This window comes from Danio rerio, chromosome 13 (genome assembly GCF_052040795.2).
Source record: "Danio rerio strain M-AB ecotype USA chromosome 13, GRCz13ab, whole genome shotgun sequence".
Classification (NCBI taxonomy): Eukaryota; Metazoa; Chordata; class Actinopteri; order Cypriniformes; family Danionidae; genus Danio; species Danio rerio.
In genome coordinates this window covers 33,876,348-33,900,160 of record NC_141033.1, presented here as the reverse complement: position 1 = coordinate 33,900,160, position 23,813 = coordinate 33,876,348, and the positions used below count along the sequence as shown (strand labels likewise).

General features: G+C 34.6%; 1 protein-coding gene across 4 annotated transcripts in view; it reads right to left on the bottom strand.

The window, feature by feature from the left end:
- Positions 1–23,813, bottom strand: part of antxr1d (ANTXR cell adhesion molecule 1d) — a 42,397-nt gene that overhangs the window by 2,388 nt on the left and 16,196 nt on the right. For 3 of the 4 annotated variants that reach the window (XM_087279522.1, XM_087279521.1, XM_087279520.1), the window contains exons 11-17: positions 23,037–23,106; positions 16,834–16,912; positions 16,377–16,472; positions 14,536–14,574; positions 12,009–12,107; positions 11,290–11,457; positions 9,872–9,952 (exon numbers count right to left, since the gene is read on the bottom strand). In XM_087279522.1, the coding sequence (XP_087135648.1) occupies positions 9,872–9,952; positions 11,290–11,457; positions 12,009–12,107; positions 14,536–14,574; positions 16,377–16,472; positions 16,834–16,912; positions 23,037–23,106 (632 nt within the window). Of the gene's footprint in view, positions 1–9,871; positions 9,953–11,289; positions 11,458–12,008; positions 12,108–14,535; positions 14,575–16,376; positions 16,473–16,627; positions 16,913–23,036; positions 23,107–23,813 lie in introns of those variants that run through there. The other variant, XM_087279523.1, reaches the window with a different exon arrangement.

Here is a 23,813-nt window from a genome sequence, read left to right as displayed (position 1 = left end):
CTACTGCCAGCAAGCATTTTGGAAGTGTTATTGCAGAGCTACACAAACAAAACACAGAAGTATACATGCACGACTACGTACAAGGCATGTGCCATGGGTCACGCCAATCACTCGATGCAGAAGTATCAATCGGCCTTAAGGGTGGTTTGTAAAGCCTACTCACCTGTGTGAAGGACACTCAGAATTGCACAATGTTTTTAAAGATGTATGGAATCTTATTAAGTGTCTGGTGGATATGGAGAGGAGAAGTGGGTCTTATAAGGGTGGTTTGTCAAGCCCACTCACCTGTGTGAGGCATACATAGAATTGCATGATGTTTTCTCAGAACCAAGGAGTGTTGATAAGAAAGTGTCTGGTTCATAAAGAGAGCGGAGAGAGTGTTTCGAATGATCTCTTACTGTGTGACCAAATCAAGTTTCTGTCTTATAATGCTACAATCTGTGATCGCACCGGAGCATTCTGCCCTTATTATAGTTTCTATCTTGTGACATCACACTTAGTTTTTGGTTTGTTTAGATATATTTGATTTGTGATATGTTCATATTTCAGTCAAACTTCACTACAGTGGGGCTATAACTGGATAAAACAAAACTCAAATACTTCATATCTATTGTATGATTGCTTTGTATTTTCAACCCCAGAGGTGTCAAGTTCACTGCAAAATGCGTAGGATTGAAAAACAGAAGCTCAAGCAGCGGTGCAGCTGATCCTGGGCTGCGTTCTTTTGCTTGCTTTGGCTGGAAATGCCCAGGAGACGAACCCACAGCACTTCAGACATCCAGAAACTCAGCTGTCAACTGCAATTCTGTCCCTAAAATCATGGGGGTGGGGTTGAAGAGTCGCAGCGCCGCGCTTAAGGAAGAATAGCTATTTGTGAAACGGTGTTGAAACAAGAGGCCGGTCTCTGAGAAAACGTACATTCTTCAAGATGAAGCGATTCATTGTTGTCAGTAAGGCTGATCGTTCAGGAGGAATTGCCTCGAGTTCAAACTTTGAGACCGACTGAGCGAAGCCATTCAAAGCTCACTTTACGCTTCATTAAGTGGCAAAAATGAAACTCACTACAAGGATTCACTACAACACCCACTTTTGTCAGGGCTTAATAAAAGTGATGTATTCATATGCAAGTGCTTGAATGGAGGTAAAGCCAGTTAAGTTGTCTACATTTTGAAATCCAAGTGATAAGCAAATCCAACAGCTTGAATCTGAAGCATTTTTTTTATAGAGCAAACATTCAAGTTTAAAAGAAGCATTATTAAGTACTAATATCATTAAGATGTTTGGATATTCAAGAAAAACAAAAATGTAAATAAAATGTAAATAGCCGATAAAACTCAAAGTTATTTGTTATAATAAAAATCATTCTAATTTGGTTTTTAAAATGTCTTTTAAAAGTGTCTTGTACTCACTGAATACAGCTTTGGAAAAATAACAGACCCTTTTCAGTTTATCTGGATGTGCAATTGATAGACAGACAACACATTTTTATAAACTTTAAATTAGTTATTAACCCTTATTATTAAATCACAACAAATGGTGTTGGAAATTTAGAAATGTTATAAATTTAATAATGATAAATATAGTATACTTTAATAATAATACAAATAATCAAATATTATAAAAAACCATGACAGCCAGCACCACCACAGCAATTGTTTCTATCACCTTCAACAACCGCAACAAAAAAACGAAGCATGATCTAATAAGTGCCCTGCTCTGATCTAAATGGCTTTCAGTGGAGTGTAAAGGAGAGTGGTTAAGGGGAGCGGGTGTCTGGCATGTTGTCTGAGCTCCTATCACACAAACAGAAGGACAGTTTAAAGGCCACAAGCTCAATTACCACATGCAGGAGAGATTTCCACCCTTTGTTCAAGGGTTGATGGTAGGATAGGATATGCCTATTTGTGTTTTCAATAAGGGTGGTCTCAAATCATAAATATGAAACAGATGGACAAAGAGGGAATGTAAGCAGAGTTCGTTTGCTATAAATAAATCTGATATATGGAAATATATGCAAATGACATCAAAATACAAGTTCATATTTGGATTTCACATATAAAAATGTCTTATATACAATATATGTCAAAATATTACAAAAATGTCCATTTGCATGAAGTTGCAATCAGAATAATTAGCCCCCTGAATTTTTATCCTCCCTGTTTATGTTTTTTCCCCCAATTTCTGTTTAACGGTGAGACGATTTTTTCAACACATTTCTAAACATAATAGTTTTAATTACTCATTTCAAATAACTATTTTTTTTTTTTTGCCATGATGACAGTAAATAATATTTGACTAGATATTTTTCAAGACACTTCTATACAGCTTAAAGTGACATTTAAAGGCTTAACTAGGTTAAGTAGTTTAACTAGGCAGGTTAGGGTAGTTAGGCAAGTTATTGTATAACGATGGTTTGTTCAGTAGACTATCAAAGACAAATATAGCTTAGAGGAGCTAATAATTTTGACCGTAAATGGTGTTTAAAAAAATAAAAACTGATTTTAGTCTAGCTGAAATAAAACAAATAAGACTTTCTCTAGAAGAAAAAGTTTATCAGACATACTGTGAAAAATTCCTTGCTCTGTTAAACATCATTTGGGAAATATTTAAAGAAGAATAAAAAAAATCAAAGGGGTGTTAATAATTCTGTAGGAAGCTGTATACGTGATGTTTAACAGACCAAGGAATTTCACAGTATTTCCTGTATATTTTATTCTTCTAGAGAAAGTCATATTTCTTTTTGTTTGGCTAGAAAAAAGCAGTATTAAATTAGTTTGATAAATGTTATTACCCCCTTAAGAAGTGTCTACAAAACAAACAACTTTTATCCAATAACTTGCCTAATTATCCTAACTTGCCTAGATAAAAAATAATAACCTGGTTAAGCCTTTGAGCAGGATAATAGTATCTTCATAAAATAACTAGTAAATAACATATATAATATTTAATTATACATCACTTTAATTATATTTAGTAAATAATTATGTTCTGTCATTATGGCAAAGACTAAATAAATGTAGTTAATAATTCATTCATTCATTTTCTTGTCGGCTTAGTCCCTTTATTAATCAGGGGTCGCCACAGCAGAAGGAACCGGCAACTTATCCAGCAAGTTTTTTTTATGCAGCAAATGCCCTTCCAGCCGCAACCCATCTCTGGGAAACATTCACACACACACACTCATACACTATGGACAATTTAGCCTACCCCATTCACCTGTACCGCATGTCTTTGGACTGTGGGGGAAACCGGAGCACCCGGAGGAAACCCACGCGAAGGCAGGGAGAACATGCAAACTCCACACAGAAACGCCAACTGAGCTGAGGTTCGAACCAGCGACCTTCTTGCTGTGAGGCGACAGCACTACCTACTGCGCCACTGCCTGGTCAGTTAATAATTAATAAATCATTAAAACCATTATGTTTAGAAATGTGTTGATAAAATATCTCCTTTAAGTGACACTTGGGAAATCAATATTTTTAAATAATTTTGACTTCAATTGTATATATACACATTTATCTATGATGCACTTCAACAATTACTGTAAACACTTAAACACTGTAACACTGTACTTGCTACATCACCTTGCTATTATCTGAATCTAAGAGCCTTGATCTAAAGCCTGCAGAATCTTGTAGCCTGCTGTGGGCCGTCCACACCAGTTAATACACCATATGGTCAGATTTCGCTTCCCCGCTTCCTTTATCCACATCTGCACAGTATTCATGATCCCCCATTCTCATTCAGGCCATATGCTCAGGCCTGTTGCTGTGCTGCTTGCCAAACTGTCCTTTTCGCCGCACACGATTGCCAAATTGATGCTTCTGCTCCCAATCCAGACAGACATGAATCAATCACCGCCAACGTGACAATGGGACATCACAATAAAACCACGCTCCCCTCTGTGCCCAATGGGCCCCCCATGTCAGGGTATGGGGCTCTTGTTTTAATAAGCTGTTAAATTGGACCACCAAGTGTCGGTTTGGGTTAGACTCCAACGCAAGAACAATTGTCATTCACCTTGACTCATAAATTATGTTAAAAAGCCACTTCCTTCTGTTAACCAGAGTCACAACCTTTACATCCCCACGGGTCATTAGGAAAAACAAAACCATTCCAGAGAGTTTTTTTGTCTCCAGTGTCGACGTAAAGAAGCACATACTGAGCATGTGAGGTGAAGCTTGTAAACGGGCCGGACAAAGAGTTGTGATAACAAGAGCTTCTTTCTTTACACAACAAGAAGATGTGTGCAATAAAGCAAGGCTGTCACCTCTGCATCACAATGTGTGCACTGAGGCCTGTGGGTAAAAAGTTTGACCCGAGATTCTTCTACGTTTCACATTAGCGCAGGTCATACGTGCTACTGTTTGACATTCCTTCAGAACATGGTGACACAACATTCACTCACAATTGGTCAGTAAATTGCACAAAGTGGAAAAGAAACATCACATTTCTTCTGGAGAATGTCTTATTTATTTTAGTTTGGCAAAAATAAGAGCAGTTTTAATTTTAAGTCAATATTATTAGTCCCGCTTTGATAAATTTTGTGGCTTTGCACCACAAAAAAAAAAAAAAAAAAAAAAAAAAACTGATACAGTTGCTTTCCTACTGCCATTGTCTTTCTAAAATGCAATAATAATAAATTAAGTTATTTTCCTAATTTACTTTAATTCACCTATAGTGTATGTCTTTGGACTGTGGTTGAAACCCAGAGGAAACCCTGGGAGAACACTGGGAGAACATGCAAACTCCACACAGAAACACCAACTGCCCCACTGAGGCTTGAACCAGGGACCTTCTTGCTGTGAGGCAATCGTGCGACCCACTGCACCACCATGCAGCCCTTTGTAGAATTTATTATGCAATCATATATAGGACTTCTGATAATGTCATTGCTGCTGATTACAATTTATCCACTATTTAGCACTATTACAGCAGTTTTAAATGATTTTATTGATTCTGTGGACACTCAAAAACATTGTTCATCGACCTTTTCAAAGCTTTTGATACAGTGGATCATACCTTGCTCTTACAAAGCCTCAAAAGTATTGGTTTATTTGATCAAGCTATTGGTTGGTTTAAACTCACAAATTGAAATCCATGTGTGCAAGTGGATGGCCTTGTTTTTAGTACTTTGAACGTAACTAAAGGAGTTCCACGGGGTTTAGGGCCTCTTTTTTTTTACTATATATAATAATATTATTGATCAAAATATCAAAACCGCAAATTTTCATTATTACGCTGATGATAGTTACTGTATATACATGGCTGCATCTACATCCAATTTGGCCCTTTCTTCACTACAGATTGCTTTTAATGTACTTCAACATCATTTATCTGAGTTAAAACTATTTTTAAATGGCGACAAAACAAAACTTGTGTTATTATCAATTTCCAAACAAACTAAGCAAAAGCTAGCTTTTATTACTACTACTCATGGTGTAGAGATTGAATTGGTTTCCCAGTACAAATATCTTGGAATTTTATTGATGATACACTTTCTTTTAGTTCTCACATTTAGCAATTGGTGAAAAAATTAAAAGTGATATTAGGCTTTTATTTTTAGAATTAAGAACTGCCTTTTTTTTGATGCAATATTTATGTCGATATTGGACTACAGTGATGTTATCTATATACATGCTTCGTCTCAGAGTCTACATGCATTGGATACTGTTTACCATAGGGTAGGGTACCATAAGCATTGGCATATCTTTGTTTACAAATCTATGTTGGGTTTACTCCCATCATATCTACACAATTACATTTGTAAAAAACCTGTCCTTAGCTATGGCCTTCGGTCATATGATATTTATTAATTGTTTCTAAAGTGCCGACTGAAATGGGGGAAAAGGCTTATAAATATGCAGAAACTTTTGCATGGAAAAATCTACAAAGTTGCAGTTTAAAGAAATTATTTCATTGAATGCTTTTGAAAATAGTATAAACGATTTAAAAATTTAAACACGGGCTTGTAGATGTTTTGAATAGTTTGTCAATGTGATTCATCTAAATTGTCAATTGTTTTTTGTTTGTTGTCTATTAGACCCATGTGACATTTATTCTGCCTAATGTTGGCCCGGACGTACTTGTAAAAGAGTTTTTTAATTTCAATGTGTCTTTCCTGGTAAAATAAATGTTATAATATTAATAATAATAATAATAATACAAACATGTGATATTTTTAAAATATAGTCTTTGAGAAATTAGTATGTAAGGGAGTGCTTGAAAAACAAACCAATTCAGAAAGGAAATTATGTAATGACATGATTATTTTTTGAATACAGAATGTCTTATCTTATTTTCAAAGTGTTATTTTGTGAATTTAGTATGCAAATTATTGCAAAAAGCTAATCCTATCACAATTAAAATAAATGTCATCAAATTCAGAATAAAAAAATACAAAATAACTATACCATTACATCACGATCGGCTAAAATCACACTGAAAATAATTAAATAATCCTCAAAATAAAATAATTTAAGTTCATGCAGAAATAGAAAGGCTTATAAAGGAGTTAAAGATTTATAAACAGTATCAACAAAACTGGGTGGCACGCTGGCTTAGTGCCTAGCACTGTCACCTGACAGGTTTCCTCCTGGTGCTCTGGTTTCCCCCATAGTCCAAAGACATGCGGTATAGGGTAATTAAATAAACTAAAATGTCCTTAGTGTATAAGTGTCTGTGAATATGAGTGTGTATGGGTGTTTCCCAATACTGAGTTATGGCTGGAAGGGCATCTAGTGTGTAAAACATATGCTGGAATAGTTCATATGCTGGTTCATTCTGCTGTGGCGACCTCTAAAATAGAGACTAAGCCGAAGGAAAATGAATGAATCAATCAACAAAACTGCTTTGCAAACAATATATTGATAGTCCAAAACTGAACATCACATGCTAATATAGCAGAATAAAAAAGACAGAGGATAAAGAGACAGACAGAGAATCAGTCACATTTAGGGAATGCAAAAGTTATAAAAAGAAATTTGTGAACTTATATAGAGATTAGAGCGTCTGCGGCTGAGCGGAGGTTTTGTTTTTGGGCACAGTGAGTCGTCTGTGTCTGCTGTCTGGCCATTGTGCTGCAGGTGGGCATGAAACACACACATCTACCCCCTGAATGGCACAGCTGTTTCCACCCAGACCCCGTCTTTTACAGAGTCTGCTGCTTTTACCAGCACCTTCTAAAGCTCATGCAAACTACATTGAGCAGCTGGACGCCGGCGGTCCCTCAGACAAAGCAGTCCATTATTGAGCCCTGAAGAATTAAACCAAAGTAAATCAGATCGCTCCATCTACAGTGGGAACGGAGCTATAGTCTGCTGGTGTCAATGGAATCATACTGTACGGCTCACATGAAAGATGCCTTTCATAGACACACAGATGTGTTGCCAGGCCACAGCTTGTGCTGTTGGAGTAATGCAGAGAGCAGGATTCAGACGGAGAGAGACGTCTCTTACAAAAGACCCAGGAGAATGAGAGACTGTGCTCAGCCACACGACTTGCTCCATGTGAGGAGGAATTAAGAGCAGTGTAATTAGACTGCTATTTCCTGTCCCGACTGCTGAGCTCGCTGATGGGAATGTCATGAATCCTCTGTTCCAAAATAAGTCCACCACCTCGCTTTCTTCTGCAGCAGCAGCCAATAATGGATATTTTTATAAACAATGGGGGGAAAACTGGAATCAAATATTTAATCAGCAGTTTTTCATATAAATCACTGAATATTTTACTAAATTGTTGTACATACACTGTTAAAGATGTCTTTAAAAATTACAGTATTACTGGTAATTTTGTTTGCCAGTAACAGTAAAATTTGCAAGCACACTTTAAATAACAAATACCACTGTGCTGTAGTTTTACAGCACAGTGGCATTTGTTAATTTACAGTGTGCTTGTAAATTTGATTGTGTTACAGGACATTTTTACAGTATTACTGGCAAAATGTACAAGCACACTGTGAATTAACAAATTCTAATTGTTAATTTACAGTGCACTTGTAAATTTTACAGTATTACTGACAACCAAAATTGCCAGTAATACTGTAAAATTTACAGCAATATTTTACAGTGTAGTGTTTTAATGGCAAATTCAGAGAATCGATAGTACCTTTGAAGTGGTCACATGACCCCCTTTGTGAGGTTTTATTTAAGTTTCTTTGCTGTCTTTACTGTCACTAAGTAAGTTTACATGGACACCAATAGTCTGATTTTGATACGATTAAGACAGTACTCTGATTAAGAGTCTACCATGTAAACATCGATTTTTGCTTAGCGTAATTGGATAAAGATCATAATTGAACAAAAATTGAATTAATATGGGGAGCATGCCAATTTTAGTCACATTATTGAAGTCCAGTACAGACATGTAAACACCGCAATCAAACTATTACCACCATGTAGGACTTTTTGGCACATTTTGCGACACATATTTGTCTATACACAAACGGCTGTTTGACACTATTTTCTGCACCTACTGAGTCAGTAAAGGACCACAGACCCCTACATCACGGAATGCGATTTTTTATTTCCCATATGGTGTGCGGTATCAAATTCTATTAAAACAACACTCTTCCAGTAGTTCATACTCGCATCCAGTATCTTGTTTGTCACAGGGGGGCATGCATGAAATGTTCCCGAATGAAACTGAAAGCGCCTAACTGCTTTTTAATATAACAAAAAATAAATAAATAAAACATCCGAAATTACATGAAACTCTGGAGGAAACGAGGATAGTGTGGTGACGCAATGACATTAATCAAATTATGTGCTATAACATGAAAAACAGGATCATGAAAGAATTCAAAAAGCAACTTATGCAAACATCTTACTCATAATATTATTTTATTCAGATTAAGGCAAATAATCTGCTCGCTGATGTCCATGAAAACGTAACCACTGTTCATTTTAATGTACAAATAATTAATAAAAAAGTATTAGTTTTCATTTTCAGCAACTTTCACAATAGTTGGGTTTCATCCTGTGCTAATGCACATTTTGAAGAATTGTATAAGTAGGAGATGCCAAATTGGAAAAAATCCTGTATTTTTGGACTTGGGAGCTGGAATGGTCATTATGGGAGATGGAAACCCAGCTGTTGTCTAAACTTTAATTTCGCGAACATTATACCCACGTGACTAATCAGTTTCATAATGCTAGGCTTGTTTACTGTTGGTTACTAGGTTACCAATACAGTCAGCCACTCGAACAACTTGATGCCAACCCCACATAAAGCCCCTTTCACACATACAGACAGCAATTTTCCGGAAAGGGATCATGTGTGAACAGGCCCTTTTTGAAAAAACCGGGAAATTCATTCCGGCAATTTTCCGGGAAGAGAAGTTGTAACATTACAAGTAATTTGCCGGAGCGCTGCTCTGTGTGAACGCAGAAGGAACATTGCTGGAGAGCTATTCATGTACTAAAATGCTGCCAGTGGAGAAAGCTTAGTAGGTCTTTGAGAAACAGAAACAATAAATTTGAAATAATTCATAATTTTATTAAAAACATTGCTTTAAATTTACTAACTAACATTTAAACAAATAAAAGTTTGCACCTAAGACAACTGCTCAGAGAGAAATGTTACAAAAATGCATACATATTTAATATCAATAAAGCGCTTTAGATAAACACTATTACAAATGAAATACTGGATGTGGATTCAGTCACTCAAAAGAGCACCTCATTCTTACGATAAATACCATCAAATGGCAGAATGACATTTTTTCCCCTAGATATTATGACATGGCTTATCAAGGTATAGGTACTGTATACAGTAGAAAACCACCCCGATCATATCGAGCCATTTCATATGGTGGAAAGGTGACATATAACATGATCTTGAATCTGTAACTTGAATGGATTCACAGTCTTACCTGATCTCCAGGCTGAGGTCTCATGAGTGACACCTGGTCATATCCTCGACGTAAAAGGGCCCACAAAGCATCCAGTTTCCCCTATAATACACATAACTGACCCATTAATAATGTTTTGATGTTAATATGTCTCAAAATTACATTTTTATAGCAACAACCTCAAACTAACAACGATTCTTTGTAAACAAAGTAATATAATAGTAAATGTGACCCTGGACCACAAACTCAGTTATAACCCAGCAGACACACAATGTCATAAGACATTAATATTAGGTTAGATTTAGGTCGCCAACATCTAAGGACAATGTTATTTTGATGTCCAATAATGACAGACATGAAATATTGTTGGTATTTTGTTGATTTTAGGTGGTATTGGAAAGTGACCAAAATCCAACGTTGAGCCGACATCTTAAATCACATTGGCATCAAATACTGACATTTACTCATCAGGTATGTCAACCAAAATCTAACATCTGATAGACGTCATATTGGTAATGTCCACACAATGTGAAGCTGTAACATCATTAGACATTTATATTTTGTTGGTTTTAGGTTGAGTTGGAAAGTAACCAAGATGCAACTTCTGTGTGATGTTGGACATTGACGTCGGCCTGACATTAGGTTCTGATGTCAAACCAATTTTCATTTCCAAACAAAATGCCTGTCTCACGACGCTGAGCTAAAACGCAAACATTTTTTAAATTGTGATTTTTGTAAATTGTGATATAAAAGCTATTTCTAAGCCACATATTTGAATTAATGTGTCAATAATGTGTCAACAAGCAAACCCTATATGTACTGTATACTTTTTTTTACAACGTAACATTTCTTTTAAAAAAACTCACAGGCTTTAAGACTATTAAACTAAATGTATGCACATCTATCCAGTTCAGCATCCTAACCATATACGAACATACATGAAGAACTTTTAAACAGATGTTAAAGTAAGGAAGATAATTAAACCATATTGTTATTAATAGAGTTTTGTTAAAAGTTTTATTGAGAAGAATTGTTAGTAAATAGATAGGTGTTTGCTCGACTATGTAGGACGTAGAAACATTAAGGCACGTTTGAAATGATTTAAGGACTACAAGACTTTTTTTTGTGAATTTAAAGGTTTTGTTTTTGAAATTTAAAACATTTAAGACTTTTTAAGACACACTGAGAGAGAAAGTACCTCGAATTTTGTAGAAATTAAGCTCTTAGCATTGCATATTACTAATCAAAATTTTATTTTGATATATTTTTAGCAGGGAATTTACTACATTTATTCGTGAAACATGGCCTTTACTGTTCTAACGATTTTTGCCATAAAAATTGTTTAATCTTGACACATACAATATATTTTTGCTTATTGCAAAATATGACTGATTTTTGTGTTACAGAGTCACAAATTAGATGAAAAAAACATCCCATACCCGAATAGGACTGTACCACTTTCTGTGGTGGTCAGGTCTGCGCCCATAAGTCTTTCTGAGTTTGGGTTCATAGGGTTCGAATTCATCTTCAGGCATTTTCACAACAGCGTTCTTTGGCTTCTCCAGTTTAGCTCCTTCCTCCGTGGAGCCCCTGTTCCCCCACCGCACCTAAAACACCAAAAGAAAACCATTCAACCATTCAAACATTGACTCCCATAGTATTCCTTTTATCTGAGTCAATATCTACCAGTTATTATACCATCATCCAAATATCTTAAATTGTTTTCAACAGAAACAAGAAACTCCTTAAGATTTGGGAACCATTTGAAGTTAAAGTTAAAATTTAAATGTAATTAATTTAATTAAATAAATTAAAGTTTTTGGGTAAACAAAGTAATGCACTAGCAGTGAAAAGGTTTGCATTTTAGGTTAGTTAGTATTTTAAGAACAGTATTGCATGTCCAATATTGGCACCTTTGCAAATTACAGGAGTAAAACTACAGGCGTCAGCTTGTCTTATGATGTCAAGTAATCTAGTTTTGGCACCAGGCAGACAGAGAGCATTTAAGGTCACAGTGATGTGTTTTAGTGCCTTGAGGGTTCATAACATCACTCGTCGTGCATGGTCTTCATCTCCCTGTAGCCTGTGTTAACCTATGATCAAGTGACGCTCCATATGAAGCCAAAACACACATGCTGTATACGCAAACATGAATCACCTCCATTCTTTTGATTCCACCGACTCCTCTTCCTCCATAGTAGGACGCATCTACTGTAGGCCATTTCTTTTTGGGCATGCCATCTTCATCATCAGACTCCTGTTAGTCACACAAAATATATTAAACTAATATCATACAACAAAAAGACATCTGCTCTAAGATTAGATTAAATCATTTCGATTTTCTGTAAACTGAAAACTTGGAAAGTATTACAATAAAGTTGAGTTGAGTTTAATGCCAGAATTTAATCTATACTTCATTCATTTTTTTTCTATATCTATCAGTAAAGGATGTTTAAAAAAATAAACATGGTAAAAAAAAATATTTTGTCTAATTGATCCAGATTAACTTTCTAGATCTAATTTAAGAAAATTCCAAGGTATAGATCTAAAGGGACGAGAAGCCTATGTTTAAATCTGTTTTGATGTTTTACATAATATTGTAATAATTAATTTTATAGATCATTGATAGGTCAAATGTAATTTGAATTTGAGATATTTATTAAAATTTTGTTTCATTTAGATGCAATTCTATTTTATCACTTTGATTATAAGTACACTAGAGACATGGTTTTATTTAAATCCTGAATATGATCCAAATTCTTTGTGAAAACGTGTTACGTTCAGGGCAGATAGGAAACAGTAACACATCATCAGCATTTTATGTTGAATGGGTATTTTTTGGCAGTGACAAAAATTTATATTGCATGGGTCAGAATTATAGATTTTTCTCCTATGCCAAAAATCCTTTGAATATTAAGAAATGATCATATTCCATGAGGATATTTTCTAATACAAATAAACCAAAATGCTTTGCTATAATTTTGGTACTATTTAACTATAAAATGCATTACTAAGCACTATATTTTAGACCACTTTAAAGATGATTTTCTTTGAGTATATACTCTCAAATTCTAGATTTTTCAATATCCGTGTCAGAATGTTGAAAACTGTTTTATTTTTTCCCTACTATTGATGTCAGTGGCTACTAGTTTCCAACATTCTTCAAAACATCATATTTTGTGTTCCACAGACAAAAGTACTCATAAAGGTTGAAAATGACTTGAGAGTAAGTAAATAGTAAGTATTTTTTTTGGGTGAACTCTGCCTTTAATGTACACCCTTGATTGCCTCCCTTTTATAAAATAACAAGATCTGAACTATAACCATTTACATTAACCCTTGCAATATATATGTGTGTGTGTGTGTGTGTGTGTGTGTGTGTGTGTGTGTGTGTGTGTGTGTGTGTGTGTATATATATATATATATATATATATATATATATATATATATATATATATATATATATATATATATATATATATATATAAATTGAAGTCAGAATTATTAGCCCCCTTTGAATTTTTTTTCTTTGTTAAATATTTCCCAAACGATGTTTAACAGAGCAAGGAAATTTTCACAGTATGTCTGATAATATTTTTTCTTCTGTGAAAGTCTTTTTTGCATTATTTCGGCTAGAATAAAAGCAGTTTTGAATTTTTTTAAACACAATTTTAAGGTCAAAATTATTAGCCCCTTTAAGCAATAAATCTTTTTTTGGTAGACTACAAAACAAACCATCCTTATACAATAACTTGCCTAATTACCCTAACCTGCCTAGTTACCCTAATTAACCTACTTAACCCTTTAAATGTCACTTTAACTGTCTTGAAAAATATTTAGTAAAATATTATTTACTGTCATCATGGCAAAGATAAAATAAATCAGTTATTAGAAATTAGGTGTTAAAACTATTATGTTTAGAAATGTATTCTTCTCTCCGTTAAACAGAGAGTGGGGAAAAAATAAACAGGGAGGCTAATAATTCAGGAGGGCTAATAGTTCTGACTTCAACTATATTGCAATGTATAAAATGACTGGTTCAAAGTCCTTCAGCAAACTTTCACTGCTCAACGGCGATAACAAACACAAGACACGGTCAAATAATGTTAGCTGCTAAAGTAAGCAACCGCATTGTGTCTCCAAATCAAAGGGACGCCTCAGAGAGAGAGGGCCTTGTTTGGACCCTCAGTGTTAAGAAGCACAGATGCACACTCTAAAGCCATTTCCACAAAGCTCTTTTATTTCCCATCAGCCTCAGTGACTGCTTGCCTTTGACCTCTGGGAACAAAGCAAACACAAGAGGATCATTATGAGGCATTTTCCCTCAGTTTCGCATCCTGCGGTCGAGGCTGTGGTGTCCACTGTGTCCACTTACACTGCTCACTTGTCTTTATTTACATGGCCGTGGCACAGAAAATGCCCTTAAATGGTGATGGACAGTTGTGCACTAAAATGTTAGCCGCTAATATTGGCAGCATTAGGGAATGTGGTTTATAAGGCCATTTCTGGGGCATATTGGATGCAGCTTTTATGAGAGTTATTTATTTATCGTGTGCGATCTATTTTCGTAGTGCCCTGATTCATATCTGCGCTAAATTTCCATGGTTCACTGAGAGTAGTGTTGTGTGTCTAAACACACACAGGCACACACACAATAAAATCAGGTTAGATGGAGTTGAACTCACAGGCTCGGGTGGAGGAGGTGGAGGCACTTCCTTGATGACCTGAAAGAAAAAATACTTCTCTGTGAAAGAATGTAATCAGAGCAAAGAACAGTACAGTATAAATAGTAGCTGTGCAAACAGTACAGTATTAAGGCATAATAGCACTATATTGCCTGAAACGCAAGGCGTGTTGACATTATCACTGGAGGAAGGTTACTACTTTGTTAAACAATTATTGGAATAATGTGAACAACCCAAATAAATGATTAAAAAATGGAAAATCCTAATATTGTTGAGTATTTTTTGAAGGTGTGAATAACAAAAACTAATATGATTCATAAAAATATAATAATATTAATTGAATAGTGGTGCAGCACGGTTGCGCAGAGGGTAGCACAGTTGCCTCATAGCAAAAATGTCTAGTTTGAGCTCTGGGTGGGTCAGTTGGCATTTCTGTGTGGACTTTGCATGTTCTCCCCATGTTGACTTGGGTTTCCTCCAGGTGCTCCGGTTTCCCCCACAAGTCCAAAGACATGCACTATTCCACTGTGGCAACCCCGGATTAATAAAGGGATTAAGTCGAAAACAAAATGAATGAATGAACGATAATTTAATAGTTTACATTTTATTAATATTAATAATAATAAAGTGCTGATATTGTTACATCATTGTTTGACTGTATTAATAAAACAAAATAAACGTATTAATAATACATAATAACAACAATTGAACAAGATGAATAATAAAGTGATGTCACTAAGTGTCAAAGTAATACAAATAAATGCATAATTTATAATAATAATTTATAGGTTATAATAATAATATTGTGCTAATATTGTTACATCATCGTTTGAGAGTATTAATAAAACAAAATAAATGTAATAATAATACACAAAACAACAATTACTATGATTATTATTAATAATAATAATAATAGTTATAACAACAACAGAAACAATATACTGATATTGTTACAACATTAAGTGTGTAACTAAATATTAATACATAATATTAACAATATTAATAGACATTGTTATATTTGTATTTATATTTGTGTTTGAATAACTGATAACAATAATAGTAAAAATATTAATTATTAAAATAATAATAATTAAGTGGCATCACTATGCATGATTTGTAATAATAATAATAACAATAATAATAATAGTAATAATAATAGTAATAATAATATTAAATGTGCTGATATTGTTACATCATAATTTGTGTGCATTAATAAAACTAACTAATTAATAATATATAATAACAACATCATTAACAATGTACTGATATTGTTACAACATTAGGTGTGTGAGTATCATCAACCATTGCATTATACGTAATAATAAACATAATAATAATAGATAATGTTGTATTTGTGTTTTATTAACAGACAATAACAGTTGTTGTTATTAAAAGATAAATAATATAGTGACATTACTAAAATAACATAAATAAATGCATCATTTATAACATTAATTATAAGTTCTAATAAAATAATAATAATAATAATAATAATAACAACAACAACAATAATAATAATTAATATTATTATTATTATTATTATTAGTAGTAGTATTGATATTATTATTATTGTTGTTATTATAATTATGTAATAATCTGTGTTATTCAATCATGATTAGCATGTTATAACACATTGAATAATTAAAAACAAGTTATAAACAAATGCTTTTGGCTGAAATGTGTGTTTGTGAGTCTGTAAAAAATGTTTTGTTATCTTATTTAATGTCTTCCATACACTTATAATGATGGGTTTGATTCTCCAACTTGATTTGGGGCCCCTGCAAATGTTTGCAATAAATGTTAATAAGTACAGCTTTATCCTTTTAGACATTCAGGCATACCACGGTACAGCACAGAGGCCAAAACCACCACATCAACACCAGACCCAACAACAGGAAAACAGCCAGCAGGGAGATCAGCAGGATGGTCCCATCAAACTGCAAAAACACACACCACAGACACACACACACACACATCTTCATCAGTATTTGCTGGCAAAATACAAATGAACAGGCAAGGAGAATAAAGAAAAGGGCAAATGACTTCTTCAGGAGATGCAATATCTTTTTTTTTACTTCTAATTTAAACTTACATGACAAAACCAGACCCCTCTGATGAAAGAAAGCAGAGGAGACCTCAGAAGAGAAAAGGAAAGGGTAAGAGAGAAAGAAAAAAAATAGCAGACAGCAAACAACAACAACATCTATTAGTCTAAGGCTGAATCACTCCAATCCACCATTCATGTTTATACAGGCAGAAGTGTGTGTGTGTGTGTTGAATGAAGACAGATGTACTTACACATTCAGCAGTGGTGATGTGCACTGAGCTTGTGATGTAGGACAAGCCCTCATTCATGCTAACCTGCAGATAAATCACCCTGCAAGAAAACAAAAACACTTTAATCACACCTGCTGAAATAGCAAAGTCACTGCATTCCTGTGATAGACATGTGTGTGCCTGTAATAGGGATTGAATTAAAACCATTAGATCAGCGTTTTCTGGTTAAAATGTGTAATCTGGAGCCAGGATTAAAAAAAACTATTAGTGGATAATGTCTGCTTCACACAGTATGGATAACAACTTTCAAAAAGTGCAGCATGCAGGCTGAAAGCGTGTAGACACAGGAACATGTCTGATAATCTTGTTATCTATGAAGAAAATATGCACGTCTAAAATTTATTTTTAAGTCCAGAATGCAAACAATAAGCCAAGGGAATTGGAAAAAACAATTAGACAGAATAATTGTAGAGGGTTTTCAAAGTCACAAGCTATATTCAAATACAATGAAATACTTTCGATAATTTAAATCATGGCAATAAGGTGGTTCAGTGGTTAGCACTGTCGCCTCACACCAAGAAGGACGCTGGTTCGAGTCCCGGCTGGGTCCATTGTCATTTCTGTGTGAAGTTTGCATGTTCTCCTCATATTGGCGTGGGTTTCCTCTGAGTGCTCCGGTTTCCCCCACAGTCCATGTGCTATAGGTGAACTGAATAAACTAAATTGGCTGTAGTGTATGTGTGTGAATGAGTGTGTATGGTTGTTTCCCAGTACTGGGTTGCAGCTGGAAGGGAATCCGCTGTGGCAAACATATGCTGGATAAGTTGGCGGTTCATTCCGCTGTGGCGACCCTAGCTTAATAAAGGGACTAAGCCGAAAGAAGATTAATGAAATCATAAGTTTGTTAAAGTCAATTTGTCAATTCAGTATGATCCCTGTTGTGTTTACATTTCAAACTAAGCAATAATTGACATTTTATTTTTAGAAAGGTTATTTGAAATATTAAAGTAATTCATATGAATTTAACTAGCATGGACCACGCCACACTTTGAGCTAGACTTTATTGTTGGGATGTAGGCACGAAAGGGATGGTAAGGGAAGAGTGGGATAGAAAGTAAGAGGATAAACAGTGAACAGTTAGGTTGGTTGATTGGTCATCCTACAATGATGCCCAGAGACTCAGAGTTGGGGTAGCAAAAGTGTGCTTGAGTAAATGAGAAGAACAGTGCTAGAGGGTTGGTCTGCCTTAAATAAGTTTTCAGGGAGCAGATGATTGGTTAAGGAGACAAAGTGAGGCGTGGTTCTGCTGCCGAACCTATGTTAACAAGTTAACTCCATTAAATAAAATCAACCAAAATGGGATATTTCGTCTTTGTGCCCTAAATAGTTTTAGTTCATTTTTGTTTTAGTTGTCAGTATTTTAGTTTATCAAGTTAAATGATTTAAAATTTGTTATATAAAGTTGAAGTCAGAATTATTAGCCCTGCTGAATTATTAGCCCTGCCCCTGTATATTTTTATCAATTTCTGTTTGATGAAAAGAATATTTTTTCACATTTCTTAACGTAATAGTTTTAATAACTCATTTCTAATAACTGATTTATTTTAACTTTACCATGATAATAGTACATAATATTTTACTAAAAGATTTTAAGATATTAGTTTATTAGATATTCAGCTTGAAGTGCAATTTAAAGGCCTAGGTTAATTAGGCAAGTTAGGGTAATTAGGCAAGTCATTGTGTAACAGTGGTTTGTTCTGTAGACAATCAAAACTTATTATAATTATTACCTTAAAATTGTTTTAAAAAATTAAAAACAACTTTTATTCTAGCCTAAATAAAACAAATAGACTTTCTCCAGAGAAAAAAAAGGGGAAATACTGTGATAAATTCCCTTGCTCTGTTAAACATTATTTGGGGAATATTTGAAAAAGAACTGTGTACAGCTGTATACACTATATACACAGTACACACACAGATAACCATTAATCTCACATGATCTTTAAGATATTACAATGATACAAATTTTTCCATGATGTTAATTTTAACAGTGATTATATGATAAGATTTCCTCTAAAATATATTAATTTGTGGTCAGAATATGAATAAATGTTTTGGGGCAGGAGTGCCAAAGTCCTGGAGGGCCAGCGTCCCCCAGAGTTTAGTTCCAACCCCATTTAGAAACACCTGGGCGAGCTATTTAAGCTCTTACTAAGCTTTCGAGAAACATTCATGCAGTTGTGTTGATGTTTGGACACCCCTGTCTTAGGGGTTTGGAGTGACTCAAGAGAGAGTAATTAATAACATAATTTTCATTTTTGCGTAAATTTAAGCCTGAGAAATAAAAAAGCATGGTTTGTCATGTGACTGATGATGACTTAACAAATCTGACAACACATCTATCTCCTCCAGCTTATATCCGCAAATCTGTAACTTCACCAGGGACACTGCCATGTTTAGGTCTACCATGGGCATTCAAAGCTCTGGTTTTCACTGGAAAAGTCTCAGCTTTCTTGACTTAGGCGAGCCCTTTTTCACTCTCTTGTACAGAGCTGAAAATAAGTTACTGAAAGGGTATTGCCCCATTGCCACTCTGTTGGCAGGATGGGGGAAGGGCTGAAAGGGGTAGAACAGAATAAAGGGGCGGCTGTGTAGTGGAGGGGGGTCCAGTGACAGATCCATCTGATGTTCCATCAATCAGGATGCAACTGGCTCTTTTTGAGCACATCTTCAGGAGGCCACTCAGTCACCACGCATTTAGCTGACAGCACTGACAGCTGACAGGGCACAAAACTGCCCTAAAATTGGCTATTCACACCCCTCAAAATATTCATATGGCCTTCTCCGGTAAAATCAGAATAGCAGTTGACTCAATTGTTGGAGTTATTAGATGACTGCATAAAAGTTTACATATTAAGATGGCAGCGTTTGATTTTCAATTTAGTCTAATTTGTCTGACAAACCAAATTCCTAATTGTAACTGGCTTATGATGGAATGTTTCGTCTCGGGTTGTGCCTTTAAATTATACATACCACATCTGGCTGACTTTTGAGAGACCCAGACATTAAAAGATCCCAGAAGCCACATCATGACATAGTATTATTAAAAAATAAACATGAACATACTTATTACATAACTCCCTATTTCAATTTTGGCTGCTAAAAACGAATAAAAATAACAAATAAACAAAGAATAATAATATACTAAAACCTTAAATATAAATGTTTAAACTAAAATATAAATAGCTAATAAAAAATATTTGAAAATGATAATATTATATAAATAATATTAGGATAACACGGCCCCTAATTATTGGTATAATCTAAGGAGTTTATTATCCTAAAACTTCTGCCAACAAGGGAACATTTATTTATTACAACTGGCAACAAGAAGTCAACAATTTTAACAATATTAGATAAATAGTGAAGTATTCTAAAATCATTTTAGTTTAAATAACAAATCAAACATTGTACGATTTTTGCACTAGTATAAAATAAAAAAGCATTTCAGTGTTGTGATACAAGAGTAATGAAAATAATGCTGGTCTCATTTACTGGATATAAGCAAATGACCAATCGCAATTAAGTATATCATACACACACACACACACACACACACACACACACACACACACACACACACACACACACACACACACACACACACACACATATATATATATATATATATATATATATATATATATACACACACACACACAACAGTTCTGTCTGGTTCTTAAATCTGATTGGCTGCAAATAACAGCACTCGTCCAGCCTCTTCACCCTTGTGTATTACTCTGCCAACATACAGCGACAAGCAGAGGACACTACAGTTTGACAAATATTGCTGCTGTTGGAAAACATAATGCACTTCTGAGGCTTTTTTAGTTGAGAATGTAGTTGCTTAGATTGCAATTATGCAGTTTATTTATAAGAAAAGTGCCTATTTCATAATATTTATCATTTCTGAGACAGAGCATCAGCAGTCATTAGCCTGTCATTGAGCAGAGCAAAGACGGTTGACATTGTCCATCCACAATATGGCGACAGAGACCGCATAATAAGTCCTTAGAGGTGAAAAACAGAATAATTTCTAACTACAGCTGATCAAAACATTATTAAACAGGTAAATTACATTCTAAGACAACCTCTCTCTTTTGTATGTAGTAGTGCTGTATTCATACCATAGTAATTGTAGTGTATTGAGTGTGAGATGGGACTCGCATATCAGGAATGTATGCATTTTGTGTTGGCCACTCTTTGTATTACCCATACTTTACTTTTACTTACTAGTTACTTTTTAGTTGGCCATCTGTTTATTTCTAATGAGTTTCCTGTTTTTGTTACTGCAGACTAGTTCAGTAAAAAGAAAAAAAAAAAGAAATGGTCGCATATGTTTAGTGTTTTTCCTTATCGCAAATACAACAGTAATCTGGTAGTGTTTGCGCTGCTTTGGCTTTTTCAGATTAAATATTGTGATATCCTGTTTGCGACAGAGACATACTGGGAAATCTCTGTAGATTGATGGCATTCATGCCATTCAACCTTATAGTCTTAGAATGTGAGCAAAAACACCTGTTTTGTCATCATTTTAGACATTACGCTAGATAATCCTTCAAATACTCTTTAAAGTGAAGTTGGTGAAGTAGCAATGGTTTCTGCTGTTCTGATGGTAAGCTGCAGATTAAATAAAAAACAGAAAAATTAGTTCCATCCTCATACAAAAGGGTTTTAAGACTCTTGTGTTTGATTTTCTTTTTTGTATACAGGATTATGCTGTCAAACTGTTGTATAGACGCAATCTCACACTCGAGTGTAATATTGCTCATATAAATACATTCATCTAACATGTTACTGTTAACTAATGAAAGTATATTTTAATTAAACTGATCTTCTGCATCATTTACTCTTCCTTGTGTAGTTTTACACCTTTATGAGATTCTTCCTTCTGTTGAACACAAAAGAAGATATTTTGAAAAATGCTGATGGTTGATGGTACCTGCACTGAAAAAAGTGTTGCATGCAGAACTGTTGCAAACAATTATAATAATGTTCAACTTAATTTGTTTGTTTAAATTCAACACAATTAAATTGTTTACAACCACTTAACATTAAAAAAATGAGTAAATCCAAGGAATCATCTTTGAATAATTTCTTTCAGTGTGTTTACTTCTATAGTAGAAGTCAATAGTCAATATGTAGAAGTCAGTGGAAGTCAATATGTCAATAATAATACTCAATAATAATACTCAAAATACTTTAACAGTCAAATACAAGTCAAATAACAAAAATACTTTGTTTTAACATTGAGGACTGCAATGTAAATAAGCTAAGGGCATTATTGTGTTTTTTTTAATTATCCACAACAGTTTATTTCAAGATATATAGGATACTTATATTTGGTGCAGTTTGCTTAAATCTGTCAAATAAAAAAAATTCAATTAAATTTTTATGTCCCAGCAACCAGCATTCTTCAAAATAACCTATTTTATGTTCAACAGAAGAGAGAATCTCAAACAGGTGAAGGGTGAGTAAATGATGACAGAGATTTGATGTTTGAGTGAACTATATTTATAGCACTGGTTTTAAATAAAGTGCTGAATATTGACATCATCATCAGCATCTACTGCTTTTGTGCCACATTAGCAAATGCAATGCGATGCAGATGTGATGCAGGCTGACCAAGAGTAACCACCCTGTTTTGCTCAAGGTGCCATGAGACGCCTCTTCATTGGCATCTCAAGGAATCTTCCTGACAAGAACAAGACAGCTGAAATCCTCAAGGTGTCTAGAGCCGGCGGTACACATAATTATTCAGAGGGCTCACAGGGAAACCAGCCGCCGGCAACAGCTCATTTGTTGAAGAAGGCCTGGAAAGTAACCTGTAGTGGTTCTCCGGGGCTCTGATGTGGATACATACGTGCAGCTCTGTGTTTCAACGTCTGTTCTTTTCTTTATTGGCTCACAAAAAGCACGGCAGCCTTGGGCAAACATGCACACTCACCACAAACTTTTCATGCAGGTCAAGCCTATAGTGACTCATTTCTCAGAGAGGCTAATTATACGCTCATCTTGGGCTTTTTACACCACATGCCTGTTGTCTTAATGTGTTAGGGCGCATGGAGCTTGACTGATAAGAATAATTCCAGATGACATTGACCCTAATTTTTCAAGGGTACCAACGCATTAAGATGTAAAGTGGCAGAAGGAAGAGCACCTACTTCCCAGCTTCGTTTATGATTGGTGCAGGGCAAAGAAGGAGAGTGTCTTCAACGCTGACTGGTCGTTCATCTGTAAATGTAAATTGTTAAATGTATTAGAGATAATTAAGTCTGTTTTTAATCATTTAGTCTAAATAAATACATTGTTATTATTACTGTAACAACTTTCATTTACATAATAAAGGAGCGGTAAAGTGTTGCATATAGCCAAATCTTGAAAATTCTCACTTTCTATGGATTTACTGGATTTAGAAGGTACGGGATTAGATAAAATATTAATATTTGTTATTAACTATACATTTCAAATAAAATATTGTAATTTATAGGATAGAATAACAAATATTCTATTAATTTTTTATTTTGTGATTGAAAATCAGGGTTATTCCACCAAATATAAATTGTATAGAAGGTGAAATCCAAATAGAAAATATAAAAAGTAAAATACTGGCAGTGTGTTGTCTGAAAACATGAATATTTTTGTTATTTCATGCAAAAGAAGTTCAAAATGACAACATTCCTATTCATAATTTTAGGGGGAAAATTTCATCAGTAGTTTAGAGAATAAAACAAATGACATTTTACTCAAACACATAACTATTCCTTCGTCAGCTGCAAAAGTTCAACCTTCCAAAGGAGCTGCTTTCCATAGTTTTACACTTCCATCATTGAATCAGTCCCCTGCCCTTCAATAACTGTCTGGTTTAGCTCAGCTACCAAATCCGACCTCTGAAGACTATGTCGAATAGTTCGGACAGCTGAGCGAATCAGTGGTAAAAT